Genomic DNA, 11,972 nt, shown 5'->3' on the forward strand with positions numbered 1-11,972 from the left:
GGTCACATGTTTAGGTAGGCAGTGTGAAACTATAAGAATGACTAAGGCTGAATGTTGTTGACCACACAGTTGAAATAGTCTTAAGCTTCACGCAGAGAACAGGGAATAAAATCACTCATAGAGACATGGGTTTATCTGTAAGACAAAAGCCTGAAGCCCCCTACAGCCCACCCATTTTACATTCTATTTTGTCCAAATACTTTATCCATTATGCGCTGTATTTCACCAATGAGCTTTTCTGTTACAGTCGTCAAAGCACGCTTTTTTTTTAATCAAAGTAACAGTTCTGAGACTAAACCAAATAAAAAATAATAATAATGTGAATGTCAGCGGTCAACTGTAGGGGGCGCGCTGATATTGGAACGTTTGTATAACAAAGGAAAGAACGTGAATGTCTACGGTTAACAACTGTAGGGGGCGCGCTGATATTGGAACGTTAGTATAACAGCAAGGGATACGTTGTACGGTCCTTATTTCCGGTTGGGGATCCAGCACATGTGAAACGTCGTTTGGTCTTCCAGCGGGCGTTCAAGTTAAAAAACTGGACACGGTGGCTACATGTGATTGATTAAAATGGTGGGTTTTTGAAAACAATTGTCAGTTGTATTTTGTTTGAAGTAGTAGTCGTTCGGTCGAGACCGTTAGTGCAATTTACGCTAGCATATGCGTTTCGACAGCTAACGTTAGCTTTTGTCAAAAGTTTTTTTTTGTCAAAATAATGAACGTTGAGTTGTCGTGGTAAATAAGAAATTGGCCTTGGAGTTTGAGCTTGGCGGATACATATTTAAATTAACTTTCAAATATTGCTTTTCTGTACAGAAACCCATCCTACTGCGGGGCCACGAGCGGTCCATCAGTCAGATCAAGTACAACGGAGAAGGAGACCTTCTGTTTCCGTTGCTAAAGATCCAGTAAGTGACACAAAATGATGCACTTAACAAGTTCCACTAATGACTATGGGACAATTGGTTTGACGTCAAGAATATGGAATGTCCACGTGGAGCTACAAATGACAACACGACTCTGTTAGTCGAGTAGCAGAGTAACCCTCTGCTAGTTTTGACTTGCAATTGTTACAAACATACGGCTATATGCTCTATAGTGTGTGTGATATGACACTGTAAATCATACTGTAATCATGAATAGGGGCCAATAGAACTGATTTATTTTCATTCAGATTCAGAAAAGGAAGTTAGTGCAACATGAATTTCTTCTTGAGGTTGTTGGTGGCGCCAGTAATGTAGAGCAAACTAATCATTTGTGAAGTGAAGCCATGATTGCATTGAAGCCTTTTAATATTTACCTCCAACACTGTTCCCCCACAGGTGGCCAATGTGTGGTACGACTCGGCACCTACAATGGACACATGGGAGCTGTGCCGTGCGTCGACTGTGACTGTATCCTTTGATGTTTTTTAGCTCAGTATGTCCTCACCAGGGATGGATCCCCTAACATTTCCTGAGTAGCGTCAGAAAATATAACCAATGTGAAGGTGACCTCAAACAATAAACACTATAAACAAGGACAGACTAACATACTGCAACAATGTTATGACATTAAAGGTTATGTTATCATGAAACAGCACAGTGTTGTGAAACCAATAAAAGCATAATAATTGTAATATTGTGATTAATTGTCTGACAGTTATTGTATCAAGTAAATGTGTAATCATGACACAGTTGACCCTAGCATACGCTCATGAATTGCTGCCGTGATACATGCTACGTTCCCTAACTGGCTCTTCTCAGGGGACACCAAAATGTTTTGACAGGATCAGCTGATGACAGCGGAACTGCGTGATTGGAGGGTGAAAATGCATGTGATAGATATGTAGAAGTTTCTGAGTCCCTCGGGAGTTTTGCAATTGTTACAAACATACGGCTATATGCTCTATAGTGTGTGTGATATGACACTGTAAATCATACAGTAATCATGAATAGGGGCCAATAGAACTGATTTATTTTCATTCAGATTCAGAAAAGGAAGTTAGTGCAACATGAATTTCTTCTTGAGGTTGTTGGTGGCGCCAGTAATGTAGAGCAAACTAATCATTTGTGAAGTGAAGCCATGATTGCATTGAAGCCTTTTAATATTTACCTCCAACACTGTTCCCCCACAGGTGGCCAATGTGTGGTACGACTCGGCACCTACAATGGACACATGGGAGCTGTGCCGTGCGTCGACTGTGACTGTATCCTTTGATGTTTTTTAGCTCAGTATGTCCTCACCAGGGATGGATCCCCTAACATTTCCTGAGTAGCGTCAGAAAATATAACCAATGTGAAGGTGACCTCAAACTATAAACAAGGACAGACTAACATACTGCAACAATGTTATGACATTAAAGGTTATGTTATCATGAAACAGCACAGTGTTGTGAAACCAATAAAAGCATAATAATTGTAATATTGTGATTAATTGTCTGACAGTTATTGTATCAAGTAAATGTGTAATCATGACACAGTTGACCCTAGCATACGCTCATGAATTGCTGCCAAGACGTTCCCTAACTGGCTCTTCTCAGGGGACACCAAAAATGTTTTGACAGGATCAGCTGATGACAGTGGAACTGCGTGATTGGAGGGTGAAAAGAAAATGCCTGTGTTTACATGGATAGATAGAAGTTTCTGAGTCCCTCTGGAGTTTCAGCAGCAGTACAGCACCAAAACAACAATAAAAAACGCACAAATAGGTAAAATACATGTGAAGCAGCACACTGTCAATGAATATGGTAAATCTGAACACTGGACGTCAGTAGATTAGTCTGTTAGCAGAAGTAGATCGATTAGTGTTAGTAGTATTAGCAGATTAATGGGTAATTATTGTTGCTGTGTGTGGTGTTGACTGCAATCTCAATTATTATATATTTATTCTAAATTAAGTTGGTATGATGTGTATGTATAGTAAAGTATACCACATTATATCTATATATATATATAAGCAGAACTAGTATAATTACACGGATGTTATGTGAACAGGTATATAAAATAAATAATATATGAAATATATGCACAGTTTAAATATTTGAGTAGTGAAATAATGAAATTAAATATACCGTACTATATAGGCAGTTCCAGCAGACATATTAGTGGATGTTATGTGAACAAGTGTTTAAATGTATTTTGGTGTTTAATGTTTGCTCCGTGTCCCTTCTTTAATGTCTGCCATCAGAACATGTGGGTTTGATTTCAGCTGCAACATCATCATGTTTTCCACAGACAAGCAGATGGGCTGTCAGTGTTTCATGAACCTCTTCGACCTGAGGGATCCACAGATCGGTAGGTAATTGTCACACGCAATGTTAACAAATTAATACCTTAAAAGAAACGAGACTGCAGATGCACGGCTTCCTGAGTACTGCTAAAGAAATAGTTTGTACACAGTATTTTAGAAATGAAATACTGAAGGAAATAATGAATCACAGACAGCATCTTTTGTAGAGCTTGTGATAATGAGGAACATTTTGTTGTTGTTTATTTGTTGTCAGTATTCCGGAGAAGTCCTAAAGAAAGCTAAGGAGCACAGCAGGCACATCAACGACATCCAGACGTCTGTAGACCTCACCATGTTTATCAGTGTCTCAAAGGACAACACCGCCAAGGTGAGAACTCTTATGTTATTGATTGATGTGATAACAGTTGTTGAAAAATGTTATAAATAAAGTCATCAGAATGACACCTGGCTGGCCATCAGGGAGAACACCCAGAGAAGAGATTTGTTTTTAACCTTAAAAATGAAACCTGAGTTTTTGAAGGCGAATAAAGAAAAGAGTTGTCTATGAAGATTCTCAGTCATCCAGGTCAAGGTTGAAGAGGTCCATTAGGCAACTGGATGTGACATTTTCTCAAGAAGACGTTTCGCCTCTCATTCAAGAGGCTTCTTCAGTTCTAACTGGTGGAGGGGAGGACAGCAAATATATACTGTGGGTGTGACAAAAAATAAAGCTACTCCAGGTCCGTCTTGTTGGGGTCATCTGGGGAAGTGTTAACAGTTGTTAGGAGTCTGATGGGTCGTTGTAATCCTCATCAGAATGGTTTCAGTATGTGGGTAGGTTGTGTCTGTTGAATGAAAATGTCATGTCCAGTTGCCTAATGGAAGTCTTCACCACAGAAAAAGAGTTATTGTTTTCCTTTCAACTCTTGGATTTGTCGTTTTTATATACGTATGTATGGATTTGTGACCCTCCAGTCATTTGTGCTCAAGACCCCCACTCCACAGTAGAACAACAAAAATAAGTGAATGAAAAATGTAATTAAAGATATTTATTGATAGTTTATTATATACAGTAAGTATGTGTAAACTGAAGTAAACATTTACAAATTGCTCGGGGTTAAGAAGATACACCAAAAAAAAAACCCCACAGTCGTAGGTGTGGTTACTTTAAGTGTTTCCACTCGTTCATTTATTTACAATGACATTGTCCTTCAGTCTAGGTGTGTTGGTGTCGTAATGTGAATCCACTGACTTATGTACTTATACGGAAATAGACTTTAGAATATTTGAAGTGCATCTTAGGAGAAATTAGTCATAGAGTTTGAAATGAACTGGTTGTTATGGTTTTGTTACTTTTTAATGTTGACAGATTGCAGTCCAGTAAAGCTAAGTGACTTGACTGTCTGTTACTTTAAGACCTTAAAGGAGACTTGAAGGAGATTAGTGCTTGAATAAAAGTTTGCTTAGTTCAAAGCTGACTGTGTGGTGCTGTTAAAGGCTCTAAGTCAGCCACCCAGAGAGAGTGGAGTAAAAATGAAATTATTATTTAATGTTTGTTTTGGAATCCAAGACGTGGACTGCCAGTTGATGATCACTGCTGTAGGTGGTGTGTAAATGACCATGTGTTGTCTTTGCAGCTCTGTGACGCTGCCATTTCTCCAATCATGGATCACGTCCAATGAATTTGTGGCTGTGCAATGCGTATCTCAGTTGATCAACAGTGACCTCGAACCTTGCAATTGTGTGTGTGTTGTAGGTGCTTATGACAGGAGGCCATGGAAGTGACCACAGCTTCCACCAGGATTGGCAAGTTTGAGGCCAGGTGAGTTGAAGTGGTGTCTCCAGAGTCTGAAGTCTTCATCTAAACAAAAGAAACAGATAAAGAAAATGTAGATGTTCTTTATTCCATTGTGGTGTTAGCATTAGCACTGAAGAAGCCACGACTTTGTTACAAAGGCCTTTATGTAGTGATGACATACTGTATCTGTTTAAAGCATTGAATCTGTATTGTTGTTGATAGTGATGTGTAAACATTTAATTGTTATGACATTTGATTGTGCTGTGGAAGTGACTACTTTGTAGCTGCTTTTAAGGAAAACCTGTTTGTTTGTGTTAACTTGTGGCACAGTGACGTGTTCTTCTAATCTGCAGGTTCTTCCAAGCTGTGTACGACGAGGAGTTTGGCAGGAGTCAAAGGTCATTCTGGTCCCATCAACTGTGTGGCTTTCCACTCTGAAGGCAAGAGGTAAATGAGACCAACACAGCTTTTGATTGTTCCAAAAATAGTTACATCAAGGGCAACTGGACAAGGTGGATTTGACCTCTCCTCAAGAGGCTTCTTCAGTTCATCAGAACTGAAGAAGCCTCTTGGATGAGAAACGTCTTAAAAAACAAAAACAAAAAAAAACAACTACTTTGTCCAGTTGCCCTTGATGCAACTATTTTTGGATTCAATGACTGAGAACCTACACAGACAGCTTTTGATTGTGTTATTCCAGCTCGTTGTCATTCATTGTGCCTTACTGATATTGTACTTTCATTGTAAGCTAAAAGACTGTTGTGAACCTTCCAGAACAAGCCTTATCTAAAGGTAACAATTAATTGTGCTTCATTGCCTTTGTAAAATAGTCACTTTCATTGTGAAGTGTATTTGATTGTTGTAAACCTTCCAGAATAAAGAACGTTGTTGGAATATTGTGTGTGGTCTGCATTCATTTCCAGAAATTGAGAATACTTTCACCATGAACAGAACAACTTTTATTAGCAAAGCATTTCACATTTACAAAACATGCAATAAATCACAAAGTCCATAAATACATATTTAAAAACAATACATGACAGATTACATAGTCACAACACTACTTCTGTCAACCACATGTGCTCACAGGATTCAACGGAGGTCCCATCATCAGGAGTGGAACAACTTGGTTAACCCTCTTCTTTTGGTCCGAAACAAGATGAAATCAAGACAACATTCAATACAAATGCTCTGTACATGTTACAAAACACATCGATTAACCACTACAATCTACCTAAGCAAACCACTCATTTGATTTGTGCCACTACTTAGTACTCTAAAGAACTTCACATTCAATAATAACTACATGAAAAAATTCAAGTAACAAATAAAAACACTATTTGGACAAAGCCAAAAACAACTCACCATCTAGCACAAACTTCAAAGTCCTCACCCCAATGTCCATCTCTTCCTTTTTCACTTCTGCAAAGACAAAGTAAATACAATAACAATACTACTTGTTCTGGCTGTAGTCAATTTGGTCTTTACTGGATTTGTCCAGTTGGTGTCACTCTTTAGTCAATACCTGTGAAAGGCTTAAATCCATTTCTTTCATACCTTTAATAGTTACGTTGAATCGGCTCCACACTGAAGGAACACTGCGCTGGTCTGGTACATCTCCATTACTTTGGCCATGATCTAAAACCAAGATGCACATTTTAATTCATCTCACTCTCCAGGAAGGCATTTCTCTCAATAGCCTGATTTAAACGACCCTCAAAATCATCAAGGGAAACTATTGTGGCCCTGAACAGAGAGAGTGAAAATAACTGTTAATGCATTTCAGGTATATTTTACTGAAGCTCAACATGCTGAAGAAATCACTAGAAAGAAATTTACAGTGGTAGTACACTCCCTCCAGAGGGGATGTAAAGATATTTTTGAGTAGATTTTGAATCCTGTGACTTCTTTAAAAAATAGCACAACACATTATTACTTCAAAATATTTGGTCATCTGGTAATTCCATCAGTTGATAATGCAGTTTTAAACCAGCATTTGCCACATGTGACCCATGTCATTTACTGTATTATATACAAGACTTGACACTGTGTAAACCTGTTGTAGAAGATGTCTCAAATGCATTTTTTGGACTTCCATAAAAAGAGCTTCAGTACAACAATTACTTTGTCTGGAAATTGTTACGATAACATTAAGTGATTCAGAAATATTTTCAAGGCATCTTTGCAAAATATAAAAAAAATTAATTCACTTGAAGACACAGAACAGTGGTTGACTTGTTCTGTGCTTCAAACAGTCAAATCCACATAATTTCTGTGAGCTGCATCGACATTAAATATAAAGCATCACTCCTGCCTCTTGGCTCTTTCCAGGTCATCGTTGGCCTGCTCCAGCTCCCTCACATATTTGTGAAGCTGCTCCTTGATGCTGCGTGTCTGACCCAGATCATCCTCCAGCACGGAAATCTGTTTATAACTCTGTGTGTACTGGTGCTCCAACTTTTCCTGAGAAAAAAAAAAGAATATGTTAATGTGAGAAGATTTCAATTCAGTTTTAAGTTTTTAAAGCATTTGAAATCCATTTGTTGGGCTTAAGCAATCTTCTCAGTTTTCTGCTACAGCTCAACCAAATTAAATTACACATAACAGTGTGATTTGTCAAAGTACAATTTGTTATTTTATATACAACACAACAGTTATTAGCAGAAGCACTAATGAGATCACAAGACTCAACGTACAGACGCTCATACACATTAATTCAAAGGCTCTCTTTGTTCCATAGGTACAGGCCCTGTGACTGGTTTCCTCTTACACTGCAGTGGGTGACCAGCTGCACGGCTGTGAAACATGATTTATTAACACTCAGAGTTCTTAGCATCAGCTGCTACCAGCTTAGTCACGTGGTGGTCCATGTGAACAATTATACTTTATTAAAACTTATTGTGCAGGTTTTATATGTATCCTTGTTCTAACTTCTATGAATAATTTTCTTGAGATTTGTTTTTTTATTAACAAATGAGACTTTGGATCTTATCGTTAGGATCCAACAGATTACATAACCTGTGTCCTTATCAACATATGAATACTCATGCTGGCCCCATACCAACTAAGCCAGGGGCAGGTCACGTAGTGCCGTTACCTTGAGGTTGGACACCTCGTTCTTTAGCCTTTCATTCTCAGTTTGTAGGTCTCTCAGACGGTGTTCGGCTTGAGTCAGCTGTGCCTCCAACTCGGCCTCTAGTTCACGGCTTCCTTCCTGAAACTCCTGTAGTTCCTCCTGTGCATCTTGGCAGCTGGATGGTACAAAAAATATCATTATTTTTTTCATTCATTTTTTTATTTTTTATAAGTCACCTAATTTATGCTCAGCTACACGATTGTGTAGAAGTGATTAACTGAATGAGCTTTTGTCAGACATGTTCTGGAAGCTTTATCTCCACTGCCCAGGAATAAACCTGCATGGAAGTAATTATGTACATTTTTAACCTCTGCCCAACAGGAAAAGCTGCAGTGCTCAGCGCTGTCTAGTAAAACATTCTAAATTTACCTCTACACAGACAGCTGACCTGTGACAGTGGGTGTTTCTGAAGTATGAGAGGAAAGACAAAACTGTTTTTGTGTCCTCAGTTGTAGAGGAGGTTGAAGGTTGGAAACATGGAGGGTCAAGAAAGAGGAAGAGGCCGTGCTAAGAAAGAGGATGTGTGTTAAGATGAAACTTCACAGGAAACGGCTTTTAATTTATGACCTTATTTCCATATACGTAAATGTCAAAACAAAGAACTGACAAAATGGTACCATGACTGGCCCCAATAAGTCTGTCTGTCAGCTCTAGGTGACTGTGGTCTGCTCTGTGGTCAGATCAGCTGACCGTGTGACAGGAAAATGACCTCTCAGTGGCTCTGTACAGCAATGGCACCCATGAATTAGTTGTTGTGTTGGACTCGTTCCACACATACCAGTGCCAAAGAGGCTGCTTCATCAGCACAGTGTCAAACTTCCCTGTTTGACCACCAGACGTGCTTGTGGTTTGGAATTACCAACGTTTAAACTGCATCTACTTTATTTCTGTTTATTAAACTTGCCTTCTCTTGCCAGGTGGCTCCCCCTGGTGGTCCGCAGCAGCCTGTGCAGCAGCAGCCGCCTCAGGCTGTGCAGGGCAGCAAAGAGGCTCAGCTCATTTCCTTTGATTGAAAACCCACACGCTGCAGTGACACACTACACCCTCCTCGGTCTCCTCTCCTTCTCTGGACTCTGATGCTCCCCCGCTGGAAACACACATACCAACATCCCTTAATAAATGAGTAACTGAACCACAGGAATAAATAGTCAGTGATATTAAAAACAAATTATGAAAATCTGTTATTAATTAAGGAAAAATAAAGACGTAAACATCCTTTGTCTCATATTTTTCTAGAAAATGTTTGCATGTTAATCTTTAGTTCCGTGGTGGAAAAGAAGTTGTTGAACGTTGTAGGTTAAGAAGTGATTCAAAGACCGTTACGTGCCATTATCAAAGGTAAATGTGTAAATAAGGGTGAAGTTGTTGCAGAGAAAGCACAGTCAGAGCCCTGGGACACCAGGCACTAACTTTCAGTCAAGCTGCTGTAATTATCAGCTACACACAGACAAACCAGTGATTTTCTGTAACCGGTCAGTTACCATCTGTGAACTTCTTAATTGCATCAGTCTGATCTGTCTGACTTAAAAGTAATTTTAAAATTATATTTAATAAATATCTGGTTCTCACTGTCCACGTGTGTCAATACAATGAAAACAATCAATAACATAATTCTACACAGTATAAATACATCCTCAGTTTGTTTGTTTTTTGTGGGCATTTATCTTTAAATCAAACATTTAAACAATAACAAAATGTGAAATTCGAATTTTCTGAAGATGAGGCATTTGTAATATTCTTCCATCTCAACCTGGAATGAAAACAGAGTTGTGAAATTGTTCCATCACTTGCTTAAAAAAAAAAAGTGCATTCCTTACCATTCTTTCCAGACGCATCCCATTTTCATAAGCCAGTTGTCTCAGAACGTCAATGTCCGGAAGACCCCACTCTGGATTTCTGAAAGACAAAATAAAACCCAAGAACTGGGTGTAATATTGAAGGAGAAAAGACAATCAAACTTCTTTGTATTGAAGGAAAACTGATTACACACTCACTTTTTTCGTGTTCTGCATCGAGGTTTTCATTACAGCTGGGTGTAATGGTGCCATTAATTGCATACATCTGAAACATAAATGTTAAGTCAAAGGGGATTTTCATTAATTTATTGTTGTTTTTTAAAAAAAACAATTCATATTAAACTCAAAACTACAACACAAACCCCATATGTTGAGAACCTGGCCTGCTCCTTTGAAAGCACCCTAAAAAATAACCAGACACAATTGTAACAATAGGGTACAAGTTAAATATTTAGTAACATTTGCTACTTGAAGGACTGGTGGTAAAAGCTAAATGAGAAACAATAACTACAGTAGATATGTATGAGCCCAAAGAAGAAGGAAATAAAGCAAGAAAATAGCCAAAGGTTGACTTTATCACTGATATAAAGGTGATTAAATAAAAGTCAAATTAAAGTCAAGTTGAAAAACAAAATTGAAATTTTTAATATAAAAAAAGCCCTTCCTTTTTAGTGTGGCATTAGGTTAAAAGACTTCTTTGTCAAATTGCCTTAATTGTAGGATATTAAGTATAACTTCCAGAAAGAAATATTGGACAATGTCAATGCAAAGTGCTTGGATTAGCCCCCGGGCCAGGTTTTGGACCAACTATTCCATCAGCTGACTTGCTATAATGATCAGACCTACCTGAGCGGTTTTAAAGGAGCTATACTGCAGTAAGTTGATGGCAACAATGACATCACAAGAGTCACTGGTCACTCCTGTCCATTTCTCCAATGGCTCACTGGCATCCAGGTGTACTGGCTGCAGTATTGTCTTTGCATGGGTTGCAGTGATACATGCTTTGATACTGTAACAAAGTCATGTTGAATGTGGTTTAAAAATTAGCAGCACCCACACAGACCAAAGAATTTGGCATAATTTTGAATCACATGCATTAGCAATAATTTTAATCACCACATTACTGAATGTGTCAGATATTATTGGTGGAGCTTGGTCCAGACACAAACCTGTTCAAAGCCTCGTCTTTAATATCCGACGGCTGCCAGGTAACAAATGGCATCTTCTGGGCAAATCGCATGACGTGCTGCCCCGTCCCTGACCCCAGCTCTAAGGCCAACAGCTGCCTGTGGGACTGGTCCTCCAAGACATCTTCAAGAACTGAACACAAACCCTCCCAGTTCCTTTCTGCTTGAGGAGACAGCAGCATGGCCTAAAAAATAAAGTTGTAACATTTAAACACATGGTTGCATTGATTTTTTCCCCCCATCCCAGGAGAGCAGACTTACCTTCTCTGAAGGGACTCTGCTTGAAAATGGCATACTGCACAGGCTGCGTAGGCTGGACAACTGCTAAGATTAGGAAGGTTAAGAGGTTTACCAGTACGTTAGGAGTGTGACTGGCACAGGGACATCAATACACATGCTCCATTATCCAACTTCCCTCCGAATACCATCCTGCCTGGGGACAGAGGGAAGGTTGACCAATCCAAGCAGGTGTTCAACACTACTGCCATCATCTGGCTGTAGTTTGTAGGATCCATTGTTGGTCTTGCCAAAGATCAACCAAGTTTGCCAGGTTTTCTTCTGCTCTGTGAACCAGTCTGCCCAGTAACTTCGCTCCAATGTATCCATGTTTTGATCCTCAAAATAATAAACACCCAAAGTCTTTCTACCTGGCAAGCAATGATGTTTTTAACAGTTAAAGGTTATTTTACTACATTAAGTTCTTAACTTAACCATCTTTGCAGTGGGGCCAGTACGGGGCTGTGGACTGCAGCACAACATTGTCTTTTTTTAATTCCTTGGACTTAAGAATTGGAGCAAGGGGAGGAGGGAAAAAAAAAAAAAGACAACATGCAATCATGTTA

The 11,972-nt window shown here is 39.0% G+C and overlaps 1 protein-coding gene and 1 long non-coding RNA gene across 5 annotated transcripts; one reads left to right on the plus strand and one right to left on the minus strand.

Annotated features, from left to right (window-relative positions):
• The first annotated feature begins 426 nt into the window (after positions 1-426).
• On the plus strand, positions 427-5,905 carry LOC103392881 (uncharacterized). 4 transcript variants are annotated; one of them, XR_003052486.1, is made up of 8 exons: positions 427-576; positions 820-911; positions 1,326-1,397; positions 2,525-2,692; positions 3,172-3,282; positions 3,488-3,601; positions 4,970-5,035; positions 5,365-5,905. It is a non-coding gene; the product is annotated as an uncharacterized LOC103392881 (long non-coding RNA). The 4 variants fall into 4 exon arrangements; XR_003052483.1 differs by having other exon boundaries at positions 3,172-3,278; XR_003052484.1 differs by having other exon boundaries at positions 3,219-3,278.
• A 52-nt stretch (positions 5,906-5,957) lies between these two features.
• LOC103392884 (nuclear distribution protein nudE-like 1-B) lies at positions 5,958-8,988 on the minus strand. The gene is made up of 3 exons (XM_008329642.3): positions 8,109-8,988; positions 7,326-7,474; positions 5,958-6,757 (listed from the first exon to the last, which is right to left on the minus strand). The coding sequence occupies exons 1-3, from the start codon at positions 8,295-8,297 to the stop codon at positions 6,670-6,672; spliced, it is 426 nt and encodes a 141-aa protein (XP_008327864.2). The 5' UTR covers positions 8,298-8,988; the 3' UTR covers positions 5,958-6,669.
• Between the last annotated feature and the right edge of the window lie 2,984 nt (positions 8,989-11,972).

This window comes from Cynoglossus semilaevis, chromosome 17, assembly GCF_000523025.1.
Source record: "Cynoglossus semilaevis isolate Cse_v1.0 chromosome 17, Cse_v1.0, whole genome shotgun sequence".
Classification (NCBI taxonomy): domain Eukaryota; kingdom Metazoa; phylum Chordata; class Actinopteri; order Pleuronectiformes; family Cynoglossidae; genus Cynoglossus; species Cynoglossus semilaevis.

Coding starts and splice junctions, on each gene's coding strand:
- LOC103392884 (XM_008329642.3), bottom strand. CDS start 8,297: ATGAAAAAAATAATGATATTTTTTGTACCATCCAGCTGCCAAGATGCA. Junction 7,475..8,108: donor ACGAGGTGTCCAACCTCAAG/GTAACGGCACTA, acceptor TTTTTTTCTCAG/GAAAAGTTGGAGCACCAGTA. Junction 6,758..7,325: donor GACCTGGAAAGAGCCAAGAG/GCAGGAGTGATG, acceptor CTCTCTGTTCAG/GGCCACAATAGTTTCCCTTG.